Consider the following 21,166-nt stretch of genomic DNA (forward strand, 5'->3'; position numbering starts at 1 on the left):
AGGATTCACACAGGATGCTCTCCAGTACAGCTTTCATTTGGTTGTTCCTCCATCCCCCATACCTTCTGATAAAGCCACAGCAGTCTCTCTGTATACAACTCATAAGCTTCTTCTCACTCCTTTTGCTACTGATGATTTGACAGACAAATCTCCCACATAAATAACTGTACAGATCATTGTATCTTTCATAGAAAAAAATACTTCCTAATTTAAAGATTGATAGTTTTGATTTCTCTGTTCTTAGAATACTCAAAAATCAATAGTTCAACAAATTTGCTTATTAAACTGACTTAAAGCTGATGTGGGCAGACAAAAACACAATGTATAATTGATTTTAAGAGTAGTGCTTACTGTAGCTGTATACACCTGTCAAAACAGTGATTGAGTCTTACAAGAAAACTGGCATATATTTATCTATACTTCAATAAACTATTTTAATAATAATTATTGTTTTAGGGATATAATATGTTGGACAATTACAACCATAGTATCAAGATGATAACACAAAGTAATGTGGATGTCACCTGGAAATACATTAAATTTAAGGAATTTAGCACAGTTTGGCCAATATTTGTTTTTATTAACAACTATATTTAAAAAGTGCTAACACAGACAAAGAACTATCTACTGGCAGTCTCCTCATTTTTGCCTGGAATAGCTACCACTGCCATGAATCATTTGGCTTCTTCCTTCCTTTCTAGCTGCATCCTCTAAGCTGCTGCCACTAATCTCTTATACACAAGCAGGTTATATGCAATCTCCAAACATCTTACTGTTTATGATTTTTACACATCCTATCTGTGGTGGTGGCCTTTATCTCCTTGATAACACAACCAAATGCTTTTTTTATTATTATTATTTTATTTTATTCCATTAAGCAGTACTCCTCATGGACTCTGCATCAGTTCCTGCCTCCAGTTTCCTACCTTGAATTCCTACCCTGATTTCCCTGCATAATGAACTACAAGTTGTCAGCTGGAATAAGTCCTTCTCCCTGAGTTGCTTTGGTCATGGTGTTTTATCAGTATCACGACAATAGAAGCCTCAAGACAATTGTTAAATGTTCTTAATCACTGAACCATCTCTCCAGGGGACTGTGCTAGAGCTCTCACTTCTCAACTGGGTTAAGAGTTTCAGCACCTCCTTTCCCTCCCATGATGTGTTAGTTTTCCCTCAGGTCCTATCTCACTCTCATGCCCAGACCTAAAGATTTTCGCCCAACCTCTCTCTCTCTCTCTCTCTCTCTCTCTCTCTCTCTCTCTCTCTCTCTCTCTCTCTCTCTCTCTCTCTCTCTCTTCCCATAGAACCACCCTCCATCCTCAGATCTTTATCCCAAAATTTCTTTATCTCAAGCCTTATGCTCCAACTTCCTTTTCTCCCAGAACCACTCACTTAGTCCTTAGACTATTGCTGCCAACTGTGCCCCCTCACTCAAAACCGCATCTCATCTATTGATTCTTAACTTCTTCTTCTGATCCTAAGTGCTGCTTGCTACAAAGGGGTCAAATAAAGCATAATGTTCCCATATTCTTTCTAGCAGTCAGATCGCCAGTGCTTAGATCCTGACCCAGTGACTTGTCACAATTATACAATTAACACCTAACTCTTCATGGCTCCTAGCATTTCATCCCAAATAGATAGTCACAGAAAAGGTAGGTATTATAAAATTTGTGATGTCAAAGTGGTGATATTTTGCTTATGATCTAACGAAATACAGCTTGGCTGAAGATCAGAGTGTAAAGCTGGCCACACTAGTTAGCCACAGAGGCCAGGCAATGGTGGTACATTTTTAATCCCAGCATTCGGGAGACAGAGGCAGATAGATCTCTGTTAGTTCAAGGCCACCCTGTACTACAAGAAATTGATCCAGTCTAAAAGAGAAACAGAGATCACACAAAGGTGATCTCAGCAGTTGGGAACCCACACCTTTAATCCCAGCAGAGAGGAATATAAGGCAGGAGGAGACAGGAGCTCAGTGCAGTCTGAGGAGCAGTAGAGTCTGTGGTTCAGTGGAGACAGATAGAGTCTGAAGAAAGGATCACCCTTTCAGTCTAATCACTATAGGGGTAAGAACTCTCTAGGGGGCTGGCTGCTTTGCTTTTCTGATCTTCAGCTTTAACCTCAATATCTGTCTCTGGTTTTTACTATTAAAACCAATTAGAATTCGTGCTATAAATTACCACTAATTAAATGCATAAGTTTTTCAAAACAAAAAAATGTGGAAGTGGTAAAAGCTGTAAAGGTATTTTGGAAGAGGAAGGGCATGAACAGGGACAAAAGATAATTAGTGAATATATTTCATATATGTGTATGAAACATAATGTCATAATGAAACACATTATTATGTCTAATTAAAATATGCTAACAAAAAACTTTTTATAAACTTACAACTAAATGGAAAACACGCTAACAAAAAACTTTTTATAAACTTACAACTAAATGGAAAATACACAGATGACTTATAGAAGAAAACTGCAGTACCAGACACAATGTGTGATATATCATATCAGGAATTTATTATTCGGCTAGATTAAAGTTCAGCAAATAGACTGATACCAAATCAACAAAGTGAACCAAGGGCTAATATTGCCTAGGCAGGGAAGTCCATGTCTGATTAAGTACAGCCAACCCTTCTGTGAAAAGATTCCACAGACAATACAAAACTTAGTAATCTTTTGAATTTGCAACAGGTTAAAAAAAAAAGGGGGGGGGGAGACTGGGAGTCAAATGACTCTGTGAAAACTAGGTTAAAATAAGTTTCAAATGCTTGTATGTGTATTAATTCTGAGCTTTATTTGGGGATGAGGAGACAAAAAGACAAAAAAGGGCAATTGCCTTGCTTACATGCAAGGCCATATGTTTAATTCTCAGGACAGAAACAAAAACTTAAAGGGCATTTATACAGGAGGAAGATACAAATTCTTACTATACTTCAAACTTGAGGATTAAATAGTAAAGCATATATATAATTTAAATAGTTTATCTAGAAAGGAAAGGGAGCATCAGAACATTGCCACATTAAACACACACAGATATTCTAAACCACATACAAATTTCATCAGTATATTCTAAAAACATAAAGAACAGGTATGTTCAAAAAGAGGCAACAAAAGACTTATAGAAGACCTATTTACAATGACTCCATAGATATAGACTACTAAAAATTACAGTAACACTAAGAGATGTTACAGGCCATTTATCTTGGTTTTGAGATCTATTTACTTTGTGGTATGCATTCAGCCTCTTTTAGCCTCTTTACACAAATGCCACTTAGGGGACCCATGTTCAGTTTGATTGGTTTAAAAGCTTTTGGAAGCCCTGGAATGGGAAAGAGAAACACTGGGGGGGGGGGGGCGGAGATAATATTATATCTGGCTCTTCCTCCAACCCAGTGCTAGTCTATACTTAGCAGTAGCCTGAAGGATCTCGAGAAGACAGGCAACCACAGGAAGGACAACCACAGAATCATTAAAAACCTAAGAAATATTAAAAAAAAAAAAAAAACAAGATCTGAGTCAGGCATTAATTGTTTTTTCACTTAAAATAAAATAATTATTAAGGACTTTTTATCTTTAAATTTTTGACTTTCTAAGGTTTCTACTTCTTAGGCTAAGAGTTGGAAAAGCAGAGAAAGATAGGTGAATCAACAGTGTTTTTGTTCTAAAATTAAATTAATATTCTATCATACTGTTTTCTCTTGAAAACTGTACTTGAGTCATCACAAAACTTTCAACCTTCAACTACTTCTTTCAATAATTATGTGTTTTAATTAAGTGCATAGGTGTTTATCTGTGTGTGGACATGTACACTTGAGTGCAGGTGCCTGAGGAGTCCCAAAGAGGATGTTAGATATCCTGGAGCTGAAGTCAACCTGTGACTGAGCACCTGATGTAGACACTGAAGTCTGGTTCTCTTTAAGAGCAATACATGACCAAATCCCCCAGGGACCTGGGGGCAGACCAACCCATCAGGCATCTGCCACCATTGCAATCTCAGACACACCTGCACCCACCAGGAGAGGTGAATGGGGGCCTTCTCTGGGCCACCTTCCCCTACCACTACTTGGAGTCTCCTGACACACAGTAGTCCTGTCCCACCCACCAAATCCCCCAGACACCTGGGGGCAGAACAAAACATCCAGCAACAGCAGCCACTGAAGTCTTGGACCTGCCTGCACCCACTGGAGGGAGAGAGAGAAGCCACCTGCACTCATGGGAAGGAGGGATAGGAAGACAACAGTATAAGATCACATCCACCAGAGTAAAAGGATTCTATACCACCAAGACCTGAACATCCCAAACCAGATGAAGCAGAAGAGAATGACCTTAAAAACAATTTTATGAAGATGACAGAGACCCTCAAAGAGGAAATGAGAAAATCCCTTACAGTGATGGAAGAAAAAAAAAAAAACAAAAAAAACAAACAAACAAAAAAAAATGCAAGAAATGGAGGAAAAGACAAATCAAAAAATACAAGAAAAAAAAATCTCTTACAGAAAGCAAGGAAAGCCAAGGGGGCGGGGGGGGGGGGGGGAAGACAATCAAACAGGGGCTGGAGAGCAGTGGCTGCTCTTCCAGAGGTCCTGAGTTCAATTCCCATCAACCACATGGTGGCTCACAACCATCCATAATGATATGTGGTGTCCTCTTCTGGCATGCAGGCATACATGCAGGGAGAACACTGTATACATAATAAATAAATCTTTAAAAAAAAATCAAACAGATGAAGGAAATAAAACGCACACTGAGGGAATGCTGGAAACAGAAAAGCTGGGTAAATGATCAGGGACTAGAGATAAAAGTATAACCAACACAATACAAGAGATGGAAGAGGTGTTGAAGATAACTAGAAAAAATATATCTATCAACCAATGAAAATCTTAAGTCCAACAAATCCCTGACACAAAATATCCAGGACATGTGGGATACCATGAAGAGACCAAACCTAAAAATAATAGTTATAGAAGGCAGCAACAAAACCCAGCTCAAAGGTGCAGAAAATATATTCAACAAAATCATGGAGCAGAAATTTCCCAGCCTAAAGACATACCTATGAAAGTATAAGAAGCTTACACATCACCAAATAGATTGGACCAAAAAAAAGAACAACAAAAAACAAACAAACAAAAAAAAAAAAACCAGTCCCCTTGCCACATAATAATCAAAACACCAAACATACAGAATAAAAAAAGAATATTAAGAGCAACAAAGGAAAAGAGCCAAGTAATACATAATGGCAGACCTATCAGAATTACACCTGACTTCTCAATGGAAACATTGAAATCCAGAAGGTCCGCGATAGATGTTGTTCTACAAACACTTAATGACCATGGATGCCAGCCCAGACTACTATACCCAGCAAAGCACTCAGTCACTATATATGGAGAAAACAAGATATTCCATGACAAAACCAGATTTAAACAATACATATCTACAAATCCAGCCCTACGGAAAGTTCTGGAAGGAAAATTCCCACCCAAGGAATTTAACTACACTCACAAATCCCACTTCACCAAAAGCCGGGGGGGGGGGGGGGGGGGTGTGCAACGACACAACACTACCACCACCACCAAATCCAAAACAAACAAGAATCGACAATCAATGGTCATTAATTTCCCTCAATAATAATGGCCTTAACTCGCCTATAAAAAAGACACAGGCTAACAGAATGGATAATAAGACAGAATCCATCTGTCTGCTACATACAAGAAACATACCTCAACTTCAAAGACAGATACTACCTCACAGTAAAGGGTTGGGAAAAGATTTGTCAACCAAATGGACCTAAAAAACAAGCCAGTTTAGCTATTCTATCTATCAAAATAGACTTCAAACTAAAATTAATCAAAAGAGATGAAGAAAGTCATTTCATATTCAACTCAGGAAAAATGCATCAAGATGAAGTCTCAATTCTAAACATCTATGCCCCAAATACAAATATACCCACATTGGTAAAAGAAATATTACTTAAACTCAAATCGTACATAAAACCCCACACACATATAGTGGGAGACTTCAACAACCCACTCTCACATCTGGAAAGGACCACCAGACAGAAACGTAACAAAGAAATAAAGGAACTAACACAGGTGATAACAGACATCTATAGAACATTCCATTCAAACACAAAAGAATACACCTTCTCAGTGCCACATGAAACCTTCTCTAAAATCGACCATATACTCAGAAACAAAGCAAACCCCAAGAGATTTAAAAAAAGAAAAAAAAAAAAAATGGAGTAACACCCTGTATCTTATCAGATCAACATTGTTTAAAGTTAAAATTCAACAACTGCTGTGTGATGTATTTTGTTATGCTAAGGTTAAAACCCTCTTTTTATTTTAGACAGAAAAGAGGAGGTGATGGGAGATGTCATTCTGTAAATATGTTTCTCGTATTGGTTAATGAATAAAGCACTGTTGGCCAATAGGAAAGCAAGACAGGCGGGACTAGGAGATGAGGAGAAAGGAGTAGGAGAGAGGAGTCAAGATACAGAGACTTGAGAGCAGAATGCTGGTCCCTCTCTCCGTTAAGTGAGACCACGTGGAAATGCTTAGATTAATAAAAATGGATTAATATTTAAGACAGAGCTAGCAGATAAGAAACTAGTAACAGGCCAACAGCTTTGTATCAAATACAGCTTCTTTGTGTATTATTTGGGGCTGGCAAGGCGGTGGAACCAGATGGGCGGGGAAAAAACTACTCATAACAAACAACAACACAAATTACAAAGCATTCAAACTCCTGGAAATTGAACAATACAAAGAATCAACATAACAAAGAGTTTTTCAAGAAAATCAATAAGATAGATAAATTTTTATCCAAACTAACCAAAAAGCAAAGAGAAAACATAAATTATCAAAATCAGAAATAAAAAAGGGAACATAACAACGAACACTGAGGAAATCCAGAGAATCATCAGGTTATACTTCAAAATCCTGCATTCCACAAACTGGAAAATTTAAAGAAAATGAACAAAATTAAACCAAGAACAAATAAGCAATTTAAATAGACCTATACCCCTAATGAAATAGAAGCAGTCATCAAAAGTCTCCCAACCATAAAAAGCCCAAACCCAGATGGTTTCAGTGCAGAATTCTACCAGAAATTCAAAGAACAGCTAATACCAATATTCCTCAAAGTGTTCCACACAAGAGAAGCAGAAGGGTCATTGCCAAACTCTTTATACCTTGGCTCTTTATACCAAGGCTACAATTACCTTGGTACCCAAACCACACAAAGACACAACAACTAAGAACATTGATGCAAAAATACTCAACAAAATACTGGCAAATCGAATCCAAGAACACATCAGAAAAATCATTCACCATGATCAAATAGGATTCATCCCGGGGATGCAGGGATGGTGCAACATACAAAAATCCATCGATGCAATCCACTGAAAAAGAAAAATGATATGATATTCTCACTAGATGCTGAAAAGCCTTCGACAAAATCTAACACCCCTTCATGATAAACCTCTTTGAGAGAATAGGAATATAAGAAACATGCCTAAACACAATAAAGACAATATATAGCAAGCCAACCGCCAACGTCAAACTAAATGGAGAACTAAATGTGATTCCATTAAAACCAGGAACAAGACAAGGCTGTCCATTCTCTCCATATCTCTTCAATATTGTACTTCATTGAAGGCCTAGCTAGAGCAGTAAGACATCAAAAGGAGACCAACGGGATACAAATTGGAAAGGAAAAAGTCAAACTTTCACTATTTGCAGATGATACGATAGTTTACATAAGTGACCCGAAAAATTCTACCAGGGAACTCCTACAGCTGATAAACACCTTTAGCAGAGTGGCAAGATACAAGATTAACTTTAAAAAAAATAAAATAAAATAAAAAATCAGTGACCCTACTACATACAGACAATAAATGGGCTAAGAAAGAAGTCAGGGAAACATCACCCTTTACAATAGCCATAAACAACATAAAATATCTTGGGATAACGCTAACCAAACAAGTGAAAGACCTATATGAAAGGACTTTGAGTCTTTTAAAGAAATAAATTAAAGAAGATAACAGAAAATGGAAAGATCGCTTGGACAGGAAGGATCAACACAGTAAAAATGGAAATCTTGCCAAAAGCAATCTACAGATTCAATGCAATCCCCATCAAAATTCCAGCACAATTCTTCATAGACCTTGAAAGGATAATAATCATCTTTATATGGAAAAAAAAAAAACCCAGGCTGGCCAAAAACAACCCTGTACATTAAAGGAACTTCCAGAGGCATCACCATCCCTGACTTCAAGCTCTACTATATAGAACTATAGTAATGAAAATAGCTTGGTATTGGCACAAAAACAGACAGGTAGACCAATGGAATTGAATTAAGACCCTGATATTAACCCACACACCTATGAACACCTAATATTTGACAAAGAAGCTAAAATTATCATGTGGGAAAAAGAAAGCATCTTAAACAAATAGTGTTGGCATAAGTGGATACAGACAAGTAGATTTCAGATAGATCCATATCTATCACCGTGTACAAAACTTAAGTCCAAATGGATCAAAGACCTCAACATAAATCCAGCCGCACTGAATCTCTTAAAAGAGAAAGTGGGAGGTACCCTTGAACAAATTGGTACAGGAGACTGCTTCCTGAACATAACACCAGTAGCACAGACACTGAGATCAACCATTAATAAATGGGACCTCCTGAAACTGAGAAGCTTCTGTAAGGCAAAAGACACAGTCAACAAGACAAAATGGCTGCCCACAGAATGGCAAAAGATATTCACCACCCCACATCTGACAGAGGGATGATTTCCAAAATGTACAAAGAACTCAAGAAGCTAGTCAGCAAAACACCAAATAATCCAATTAAAAAGTGGGGTATGGAACTAAATAAAAAATGCTCAAGAGAGGATTCTAAAATAGCTGAAAGGCACTTAAGAAATTGCTCAACATCCTTAACCATCAGGGAAATGCAAATCAAAACAACTCTGATATACCACTTACACCTGTCAAAATGACTAAAATCAAAAACACCAATGAGAATTTAGGCTGGAGAGGATGTGGAGAAAGCAGAACACTCCTCCATAGCATAGCTGGTGGGAGTATGAACTTGTGTGGCCACTTTAGAAATCAGTATGGCGGTTTCTCAGGAAAATGAGAATCAGTCTACCACAAAATCAGCAATTTCACTCTTAGGTATATACACAAAGGTTGCATATTCATACCACAAGAACATCTGTTCAAATAGGTTCATAGAAGCATTATTTATAATAACTACAACTTGTAAGCAACCCAGATGGCCCTCAACAGAAGAATGGATAAAGAAAATGTGGTACATTTATACAATGGAGTACTACTCACTGGGGAAAAAGCAAAAAACAATGAAATCCTGAAACTCGCAGGCAAATGGGTGGAACGAGAAGAAACCATCCTGATTGAAGCAACCCAGACCCAGAAAGAAAAACATGCTATGTACTTACTTATAAGTGATTATTAGACATAGAGAAAAAGATCACCAGCCTATAACCCACAACCCCAGAGAAGTTAGGAAACAAGGAGGACCCTAACACCTGGAGAAGGGTAAAGAGAAAAGATCTCCAGAGCAAATTGGGAGTACGGAGGGAATGGGGTGGGGTGGGGTAGGAGAACATGAGGGTTCAAGAAGATTGAGTCAAGGGAAGAATAGAGAAAGAGAGCAAGAAAAGAGATACTATACTAGAGGGAGCCATTATAGGTTTAAAAAGACATCTGGCACTAGGGCAATGTCCAGGGATTCACAAGGATGATCCCAACTAACAATCTAAGCAATACTGGAGAGACTACCTTAAATGCCTTCTTCTATGAGACTAATGACTACCTTAAATGTCATCCTAGAGCCTTCACCCAGTAGCTGATGGAAGCAGAAGCAGACACCCACAACTAAGCAGTGAGCTGAACTCCTGGTATTAGTTGTAGAGAGGGAGGAGTGATGAGCAAAGGAGTCAAGACCATGCTGGGGAGACCCACAGAAACAGCTGACCTGAGCAAGTGGGAGCACACGGACCCCAAACTAACAGCTAGGGAGCCTGCATAAGACTGAACCATGCCCCCTAAACATGGGTATCAGTTGGGAGGCCAGGGCAGTCTTTAGCTATGAAATCAGGATTTACCTCTAGTGAAAGAACTTTGGGAGCCCATTCCCTATGGAGGGATATTCTCATCTAGATACACGGGGTGAGGGCCTAGACCCTACCCCAAATGATGTGACAGACTTTGATGATCCCCCATAAGAGGCCTCACCCTCCCTGGAGAGTGGAAGGGGGGGTGAGATGAGGGGTTAGTGAGGTGCATGGGAGGATGGGAAGAAGAAGGAACTGGGATTGGTATGTAAAAATAAGATGTTTTTTAATTTAAAGTAAAAATTAAAAATTTAAAAATTTAAAGGAAAAGAGCAATACATACTCTTAACACTAAACAAACTCTCCAGACTATTCACCTACGTTCTTTTTTAACCTCAGGTATAATTGAAGTAGCTGTGGTGGCTGTTTATTTCCAAGTAGTGAAGATTAAATTAAAACTGTGTGCATTCCTGTTCTTACAGGACAGGAAATGTGAGTGCTTATTCTTTCTTAGTATTTACCTGTTTCAGAATGATAATAGAGTTTTCTAAGTTCTCACAAAAGTAGTAAAACAATCAATTTAGTTTTTAATTTTAATGCAGGTTAATCAACTTGAACATATTTAACATACTTCAATCCAATGCTGTTACAATTTGATACTCAAAATGCCTGTCTTTCACAGTAGAGACTCACTCATGTTAATTCCTAGAAGTCCTTTTAATGGGACGCTAGCAAATTAGAGAAATTACTAATATGACAAAAGTCTTCCAGGCTCAATGTATATATTCACTGACCTAGACTCAGCATCTGCTGCTTCTCCAACAAGTATATTTCTACCTAGTTGTTGAAGTTATTTTTCTCATTACATAGACCTCACTTCTTCATTTCTCTCATTGTACCATGAGTAATATTACTACTGGTTTATTCTTTTTGTTGGCCATGAGATGTGGTGGTTCTCTGGGTTTACCTATTTGCTCAATAAATATTCACTGAGAAATTGCTGGCTACAAAAAAATGATTGCTGAAAATAATGTTAAATAATGTCAATGATTATGACTAGCTCCCTGCCCTTAAAACGATCTCAATGAGGAAACAAACCAGATATATAAATAAAAAGATATAACTAAAAAGGAGGAATCACTGGTACAGTAAGAAATTTTATAAAAAAATGGTAATTTGTAGTAAGCATGGACAGGGAAGGATGTATGTCTGATGTTATGTATATGAACAAGTAAAACAAGATTAGAAAGCTGGAAATGGAAGAAAAGATCAAAATAAGGTTACGAATAAAAAAGAAAGCACAAATAGGGAGGACAACTAGAAGAGGCTTGGAAGAGGCTTAGAAGTAAAGAATGCGCTCAAGAAGCAGGCAGGTCTCTTACAAGTTCAAGGCCAGTCTGTTTTACATAGGAAGTCCCAGGCCAGGCAGAGCTACATGAAATCCAGCTAAAGAAAAGAGGAAGAAGAAAAAGAAGTAGTGGAGAATGGGAACTGGAGAGAGGGCTCAGCAATCAAGAGCACTTGCTGCTCTTCAGAGCACAGGAGCTCTAGTCCCAGCACCCATGTTGGGGATCTCACAGTCATCTACAGCTCCAGCTCCATAGGTCCTACATCTTCCCATAGGTCCTACATCTTCTGGCCTCTACAGGTACCTGCACATAGGTGGCAAACAGACACAGATATGTAATTTTTTAAAAGGAGAATGTATAGTTCAAGGCCTTCTGAATGCCAGGCCCCAGTAAATATTGCCAGACTAAAAGACTTACCAAAATGTACAAGTGACCTCTCCTTTCTAATACAGTTGAAAATCCTCTTGACTTCTACCCAGAGCTATCCAGTAGTACTGCATATTTGGGATTCTTCTTCGAGTGTTATAAAACTCATCATACTATTGTTTAGCATTTAAAAAAAAAAAAAACTAACCTTTTCCTAGCATAAGCTTCAACAGGTAATACATGTTTTCTAACATACAAGTATCTCAAGGACCTACAAATTAAACTTTGTGAAGTAATAAATGCCAAAAGATAAAACATTCAAAGAGGTCTGCAGAAACCTAATATTGCAGAATTAACACTCAACTAATAATTATCCTAAATCTCCTTCAGGAATAGATGGGGAAGAATATGAAGGAATCTAGAAAAGGCTGCAAGCTGCATTCTGTAATCAACCCCCATAAATCTGCATATATGCCAGCATAAGCTAGGCATAGCTTAACTTAACTAAGCCATTTCCTAAAACTGATAACCACATTCTTTTATCAATTAGTGCCTAATAATTCTATTTGAGAACCCTAAATCAATAAGCAGTAATTCCTTGAAGGAAATTCAATGTAGTCAAAGTCTCATCTCCGTTACTTACTTACATGTAGAGCTCCATGTACATGAGCCTAAGCCTGCTACAAGAGCAGCAAAGAGAGAGGGCTGCCCGGGGCTGCTCTTCCCATTGTCATCACACCACCTAAGTGCTCTTACTACAAAGAGTAGTCAACACTTTATGTCAACAACTGTAAATGGAAATTCCTACAAAGTTGGCCCTACCCAAATTCAAGTACCAAACACAACTTACAGAGGAAGAAAAAAAATCTAACAAAAATAAGACTACCTTTTTAATGGCACTACAGGTTTATACAGAGAGACACGCATAAAACATGAGAGTCGACACCACCATCAAGTGCATTGTACTATGCAAAATATCAGAGTCTAATGATCAGACCATGCTCAGAAAAACAGGAGAAACTTGCCAAGCTATTGTCCCACTGTCTAAATTAATAAAGTATAACTGCCCTCTTTTGATTTGTACTATGGTTTAATTTTATGAGTCAGCCATAAGAATTCATAATTAAAGAGTAGACAATGTACTAGTTAGAGCCAAGAAGCATCAGAAATGTAAAATAAAATAATTTTAAAGAGCAACTGGCATTATTTAGCTAGAGAATTTGCAGTTTCAGAAGCTGTAGCACAGGAAACCTTATACTTCTCTTCTTTCTTGCAGACAGAACTCTGATTTCAGAGGGGATAACAACACATACTCAACTCGAATCATAACTGATCTATATCAACCACAGGTCTCCTTGTTCATTTCCGTCAATAATTGGGTTTCTTTAGTACTGCAGATAACTATCGTGTGATCGATTCATGAGGTCAGTAATCCATAAGGAAATATTAACTTGGAGCACTTTCTGTAAAATTGACTTTTCTACACAAAAGAGCATTGTATTCCCACATTATCTTTTTTACATGGTGTACTGGTATGAGAAAAATGATGCAAACCTAGGATTGCAGTTATAACCCTCTTGCTATGAGATAAGCAAAAGCACTGAGAAAACAGTATGTTAAAGATAGCAGGAAAAAGGACCTTTAAGGTAAAGACCTTAAAGCCACAATTATTTAGATTCAAGATAAAACATCTGACATTCATTACATTATTTTTATAGTTGCTTTAGTTGGGATACAAATAATTGAGTTTAACTATATCTTTTTATACAACATGCAATGTTTTATAATACTAATAAAGATTTTAAAACTTATAAAGACAAATAACAGGAAAATTGATCCATACACATACCTTTCCGTGTATTCTCTGTTACATCTACCCCAAACTGGATAATGTCACCAGAAAGAATTTCACATGGTGGACTTTCTTCAGAGCCTCGACTCAATCTCTGGCTATTTATAAAGGTGCCATTACTACTTTTAGTGTCTTGGAGATAAAACTGAAAAGAAAAGAAAAAGCAAAGGGTTAACAGTAATAATATTAAACCTACTTTTAAAAAGGTACCATCAGCTTTGCAAACTACTTCCAGAGGACATTTTGCCTATCAACAGAAACCACTCATTTCAGTTAATGTTCAACATAAATGAAAATAAAAACTTAAAACTGGATAGTTTAAAATTTAACTGGACATATGGTGGAAACACCTTATAAAACAGTTTGTGGTATGTCTCAAAGTGTTAAATGTAAAGTTAGAGTACAACCCAACGATTCTAAAACTCCTTGGTATTTATCCAAAATAGTGAAAAACATACAAAACTTATATATAAACATTCATAACAGCATTGTTCATAATAATAAAAAAAACAGAAACACTTGAAATGTCTTATCAATTGAATAGATAAACAAATGCACGTCTACACATCAGGCTACTTGACAATAAAGAAGAATAAAGTATTGATACATATATATATATATATATACCTCCATATGATGAGCCTACAGAACACAACACAAAGTAAAAGAAGATAGTTGGGGATGCCTGTGATAGTCTGTAATCTTAGCATTCAGGAGACTTAGGCAGGAGGATTATGAGATCAAGGACAGAAGATTGAGTCTCAAAAAAAGAAAAAAAGAAAAAAAAAATAAGAGGAAGAGGACAGATATGGACGGGAGGTGCAGGTCAGTATCAGAGTCCTTGCCAAGCATGCACAAGGCTCTGGGTTCAATCTGCAGCAGAGGAGGTGTCTATGGACAAGCAAAGCAGCTGCAGTCATCACCACAAGTCCCCACGTGTAGAAAACTGACCAAATGTGTAAATACATAAAACAAAAGCATTGCAATAGTTACAGGGAACTAAGGTGGCAGGGTGATTGAGTAATACAGTTTCTTTTAAGAATAAGGGGGAAAAGTATATACTAAAGGTGATGGTTGCACAACCATGTACTAAGCTATACATTTTTAAATGTGAATTTTAATTCTGGAGTAGTGGCCCATACCTGTAATCCCAGCACTCAGGAGTCTGAATTTAATACCAGTCTGAACCATATAGTAGCTCAATGCCAATCAGAGAAATAAAATAAGACCTTAACCCAAGTAAAAAGAAAAAGTCTATGATATAGATGTTAATAGATTAAGATATAAATAAGAAATATGATAGTTAAACTATCCTACAAAGGTAACAGAGGTAACACACAAACAAGGATTCAAATAATATAATCAAAAGAATATTTCCCCATTTTTTCACAGTGACTTTCATGTTTTACTATCCTTTATTCATCCCACAAGCACTCTTACAAGATTAATCAAATCGAAAGCTAATAATCTGCTAAAAATGTAAAAATGACATTTCAAAAGCTACCATACTATAAATTACTTACTATGTTTAAAATGAAACAACTGCTAACTATGTCTAGAGTTAATTACAGATTGTCTTAGGGTTTCTATTGCTGTAACAAAACACCATGACCCAATGCCAGTTGGGGGAGGGGGGTATTTGCCTTATACTTCCCCATTGCTGTTCAACACTGAAAAAGGTTAGTGCAGGAATTCAATCAGAGCAGGAATGTGGGGACAGAAGTGATGCAGAGGCCTTGGAAGCGGGCTGTTGACTGGCTTGCTACCCCTGGCTTGCTCAGCCTGCTTTCTTATAAAACCCAGGACTACTAGCCCTGGGATGACGCCAGCCACCATCGGCTGATCCCTCACCCATCAATCACTAATTGAGAAAATGTCTTACAGCTGGATTTCACGGATGCACCTGCTCAATGAGGCTCTTTTGTCTCTTGATGACTCCAGGTTGTGTCAAGTTAACACACAAAACCATCCAGTACAATGGTCATTTATAAAATTCTGTTGATATTTTATAAATCCATTAAAAATTTATATCCATTAACATTTCACAAGGACTGGAAATGCTGTCAGGAAAGAGTATTCACAAAACCCTTCTCAGCATTAGAACCTACTGTATAAAGAAATGGAGGAGGAGTACTTTTTAATACATCCTTAGGAAATATGGTAATAAGTGGATTCTGGTTTACTTTTTCACAATTTTTGTCTAGAAAGTTATAAATAGCTAATACAAAATTTACAGTCACTTTCAAACTTCAAATTGTGACCGTTTGCCAATTAAATCAATTTACAGGCCTGTAATTCTTTTTTTTTTTTTTTTTTTCCCAGTCAAGGTTTCTCTGTGTATCCCTAGCTGTCCTGGAACTAGCTCCATAGACCAGGCTGGCCTCAGATTCACCTGCTTCTGCTTCTGCTTCTGCTCCTCTGCTCCTCTGCCCCTGCCCCTGCCTACTGGGATTAAAGGCATGTGCTGGGATTAAAGTGCTGGGATTAAAGGCATGTGTCACCAACATCTGGCTCTGCAATTCAATTTTCTAAAATACCTTAGATTTATTTTTATTTAAATATGTATGAGTGTTTTGTCTGCATGTATGTGTGTGTGTGTGTGCGTGTGTGCGTGCGTGCGTGCGTGTGTGTGTGTGTGTGTGTGTGTGTGTGTGTGTGTGCATGCCTGATGACCACAGAGGCCAGAGAGTGTGTCCAATCCCCTGGAACTGGAATGCCCGTGAGCTATCATATGGGTACTGTAAATCATTCCTGGGTCCTTTGCAAAAGGAACACATGCTCTGAATCATTGCTCTAGCCCCAGTTTTTTGTTTTGGGGTTTTGTTTTTCAATATGAGAAGTAAAAGGAAAACTTAAAAGTATATGGAACAAGGTTTGGTACCACTTATTAAAACTAATAAAAAGCAAATTAAAATCTATATACATCTTCTCACCTGTAGATTCTATATATAATTAAAAATAACTTCAATTAAAAAACAAATCAGTAAATATTAATGTCTGCTCTTTTCCTTTTCGAAATATTACTTTTCAAAATACATCATGCCATCTTTGGTCTCCATTTAGCTGAAACGTGTCATTTACATTAATTGCTCAATTTCCTTTGTTTTTAACCTAATGGCTTCCAAATACCTTAGAATACAATAGAAGTCCTTACTACTGTAGCTTAAGAGTTGGTCCTGTATGATCCATTTCCTTCTATGAACTCAGTTATTCCAGGTCTTTCCTTGGCACGATAACATCCATTCATAGCCAAGTCTCTACTTGAACTTGGACTTAGTTCCTTGAAGAGATACTTGCACTTGGCAGCTGGGATGGTTGGTTTTAATTGTCAAGTTGGCAGATCTAGAGTCATCTGGGAAGAGAATCTCATCATGGCATGCAAGGGGTCTCTGGATTACACTGGCATGTGGACAGGCCTCTGTGGGATTGTCCTAATCATGCTTATGTATGAAAAGATCCACCTTGATTGGGACCAGGGCTGTCAAAGTGAAGAAAGTCAGCTGAGCACTAGCATGTGCTGGTCTCTTCTGCTGGTGCATGTAACATAAGCAGGTACTTGGAGTTCTTGGGGGCCTTGACTTTCCAACCATGATTGATTACTGTGGGCTGTGAGCTAAAATCAACCTTTTCTCCCCTTAAGTTGTTTTTGTCAAGAGTATTTTATCACAGCAACAAGGTGGAGTAAAACAACTAAGACAGCTGTTCTCAAAAAACTGGTATCAAAAACAATGGTTTTGTACCAACTCTAAAATAAAGTTGTTATTATTAGGTCTACACTGTACAGAAATAACCATATTTACTCTTAGGTTAGGTTAACTAAAGATGTCAACTTGTTTGCAAGACTGGAAACAGCTCCTGAATTCTTTCACAGAAAGCAGGTATGCCGGTTGGCCCTGTCAAACCAGAAATATTCTTCTTTATGCTTTTTTCCACTTTCAAAGAAACAGTTTTGATCATACTTGAAATGTTTAATTAAGGCACCAGAAGATTCATTTATCCTTTTTCTCAGCACCATAAAGAACACCCTAGCAGTTCTAACTAGGCATTCACCTTGATGTTGAACCTATTCAACATCAGAGTCCTAAATTTATTTAAAGAACAAAGAAACAAAACAAAACAAAAAAACCCTCTATGGCTTGAAGACCAAAGTTCAACAATGGTACTTTCATTGTTTTCATGCTTTGTCAATTAGTTAAATGAGCTTTGCACTCCCTAAAATCATGAATTGAATTGATAGCAGTTCCTAAATGAAAGATTCTCTGTACCAACAATGACTTTCCCTAACTTCTTGCTGACCAATGCAGTCACAACACTGCACAAAATATATTATCTGACTTCACAAAGTTCCTAATATAGATTAATTGATTCTGTAAGTAAATACAGTGTACAGAACTTTCAATGTGAAATATTTAGAACCTGAAAGTACTTTATTCCTACTATAATGTTACATTGCTTCTTCATAACTTTTTCAATGTTGAAAGGCTTTGAAATTACCCAAACACCAAAAAGCATAGTGTGTGTCATATATGACATATGTGATATGATATATATAATCATACCACAGACAACCACAAATTCTAACTCCATATAGAAAAAGTTTATTTATTTATCCCTCAAAACAAGCTCTCCTGTACCCCAGACTGGCCTCATACTTGCTACCAGCAGATGATGAGCTTGAACTTCTGATCTTCCAGTGCTTTGTGTATCAACAGCAATAGCCCCAGCACCACAGAGGGGAAATTCTAAATGGGATTACACAATGAATTCTATGTAAACTGCAGGTACTACACATTTTTAATCTACTTCAATCATCACCTAAAATCAGAGTGACTAAGACAAAGCCAAAATCCAAAACCACATAGACAACATTTAGGGCCTCAAAACAAAAACAGGGAAAACAGTTGCATGACCATATATAGTGTGGTTGACTGGATCTGAGTATCACAAAATAGCTACTAGGTGTTCTAGGAACAGTTTGGAGGACAATGAAAGAAAAAAGGCTGAAAATAAAAACATTTAGCTCACCCCAGCAACCATATATACTTGGTTCCCCAGTTGGATCCAGAGCCTTCCTTGATGTGAAACTAGGCTCTACCACACAGGTAAACATGCCCCCCCCTATAAAAATTCTTGAAACCAATCAGCCAACCAAAGCGAACCTCCAAGACACAGCTGCTCAGTGAGGGACAGCTGCTGGAAATTGACCTAAATTGATGACAGGACAACAAAAGAAAAGATTCAGGGAAAAAAAGGGAAGGGAAAATATCGGTTTAAAAAAACATTTTACAAAAACAACAGAAGAGGGCGCTCTGTGAACTTTAAAACATACTAAGACCTTAGGAAAATTACTAGATACAAACCAATAATATGAAACAACTGGGCAGGAAGACTCAAAAAATAAATAAATAGGAAAAGTTCTAGAGGACACATTAGATAGAGTGGTTACATACAGTGAACAATGCCTACAGAGAAATAAAAACAAAATGGAAGCAATTTTTATAAAATTGCAAAGAAAGGAACAAAATGACACTAGCAAAAAGCTAGAGTAGGCAGCTCCAAGCATCTACCCACACAGAAACACTAAAAAGAAAAAAGAAAAAAACCTGCAGCACCAACTTGTCTAGCACTCCAGGAAATATGCAGTGCATAAACCCTGACTTAAGAACAAAGTAACATCAACAACAAAGTGAGCCAGACTCAAACCCTGTGTGTTTTCTCTCAAACACGTGTATGTATGAAAAATGACAGTGGAAGGATGAATACAGGATGAGAAAGAGGTCTGAAGAGAGAACAGAGGAGATCATGGGAGAAAAAACACTGCACGTTCCTTTTCATGGAGAACCTAGATTTTATGTGTGCTCAAGAATGCATACTCACACACATATCATTACATATCTATGACATGAAAGCCGAAGGGGGACTATTTTCAGAAGGGAATATGAGCAAAGTACAATGATATACATGTATGTATGAAAATTTCATCAAAAAGCCAATTATATCATAAGCTTACTTAATATATGTATGTATGTGTGTATGCATATTATAATTTTAAATGACTTCCTTTAAAAACAGAGAAAGAAGAAAGAAAAGAAAAAGGTAAGAGACTCACCCTTGGCCTGCCTACTCCCCAGAGCAGCAGCAATCTGGCAACAATGTATTGCCACAATGGGACCTTGGTACCTGTCTCCAGAGGGAGCAGGCCAGACTGTAATCACAAATTACTGTGAATTTTCACCTCTCTGAAAGTGACATGAAGGACAGATGCAGAACTCACACACTAGAGTAGCTGATATTGCTTGAAAAAGTGCAATTTACCTATCACAAGTAGTGCCATTAAAGAAAGTTAATTGATGTTATCCACCACCTTATAAGACTTAAGTCAACCAATTTACACATTAATAGAAAAAGCAAACTTCACAGAAAAGGCATTTGAAAGAATATAACATGCACTTGTGTAAACATTCAGGGAGGGGGGATTAGATAAAACTGCAGATTATAAGCCATTTGTGTGTGGCATGGTGAAGAATGAAAGCCAGTATACAATCAAGATATAACTATTAAAATTAAGAAAAGAGCACTGGAAAATCATAGAGTGGTAGACAACTGGGGAAAAAAGCTGGAAACAGAATGACTTAACAAAAAGAAGGTATGTGGTCATGTGAATGGGGCTGGGAAGTATGCAAGCTGCATTCAGAAATACGCCAGACTGCCCTGGAGAAAAAAGACAAGACAGTCTATCTAAATAACAGACCCTCAGTCCTCACAAGTCCCAATTCCAGGGTTTGGTTCACCCTGAGTTGCCCAATTATGTCACTGGCTGTGTCTCCAGGGCTGTTTGGCCTGTGCCACCTTGAAAGAATCCATTATCCAAAACTGATTAGAGTGGAGAGTGGAGAGGGTGTCTGAATGGGCCTTCCCCTTTAATCAGAATAATGACTACCCTAATTGTCATTATAGACCCTACATCTGGTAACTGACGGAAGCAGATGCAGTGATCCACAGTCAAGCGCTGGGTTGAGCTCCTGGAGTTCAGCTAAAGAGGAGGAGGGACCATAAGAATCACGATCACCATAAGGTCACCATAAGGTCACGATCATGATGGGGAAAAACATAGAGATAGCTGGCCCAAGCTAGAAGGAGCTCACGGACTATGAACTGACAGCTGGAGAACCTGGATGGGACTGAACTAGACCCTCTCAATGTGAGAAACAGTTATGTGACTTGATCTGTTGTGAGGGTCCCCTAGCAATGATACCAGGACCTATCCCTGGGGTATGAACTGATTTTTTGGAGTCCACTCCCTATGGTGGGATACCTTGCCCAGCCTTGATACAGGGAAAGGGGCTTGACCTGCCTCAACTTGGTATGCCAGACTCTGTTGACTCCCCAAAGAAGGCCTTACCCTCTCTGAGGAGAGGATGAGGGTAGGAAATGGAGGTGGGAGGAGAGGATGGGGATGGAAGGGAGGGAGGGGGAGGAACTGGGGCTAGTATGTAAAATGAAAATATAAATAAATAAA

The 21,166-nt window shown here is 37.8% G+C and overlaps 1 protein-coding gene across 26 annotated transcripts in view; it reads right to left on the reverse strand.

The window, feature by feature from the left end:
- The window catches only part of Slmap (sarcolemma associated protein), a 119,309-nt gene that overhangs the window by 61,858 nt on the left and 36,285 nt on the right, over window positions 1-21,166 (reverse strand). For all 26 annotated transcript variants that reach the window (XM_051176720.1, XM_051176728.1, XM_051176726.1 and 23 more), the window contains exon 2: window positions 13,645-13,792. In XM_051176720.1, the coding sequence (XP_051032677.1) occupies window positions 13,645-13,792 (148 nt within the window). The remainder of the gene's footprint in view (window positions 1-13,644; window positions 13,793-21,166) is intronic.

The sequence above is a fragment of the Phodopus roborovskii genome, unplaced genomic scaffold, assembly GCF_943737965.1.
Source record: "Phodopus roborovskii unplaced genomic scaffold, PHOROB, whole genome shotgun sequence".
Taxonomy (NCBI): Eukaryota; Metazoa; Chordata; class Mammalia; order Rodentia; family Cricetidae; genus Phodopus; species Phodopus roborovskii.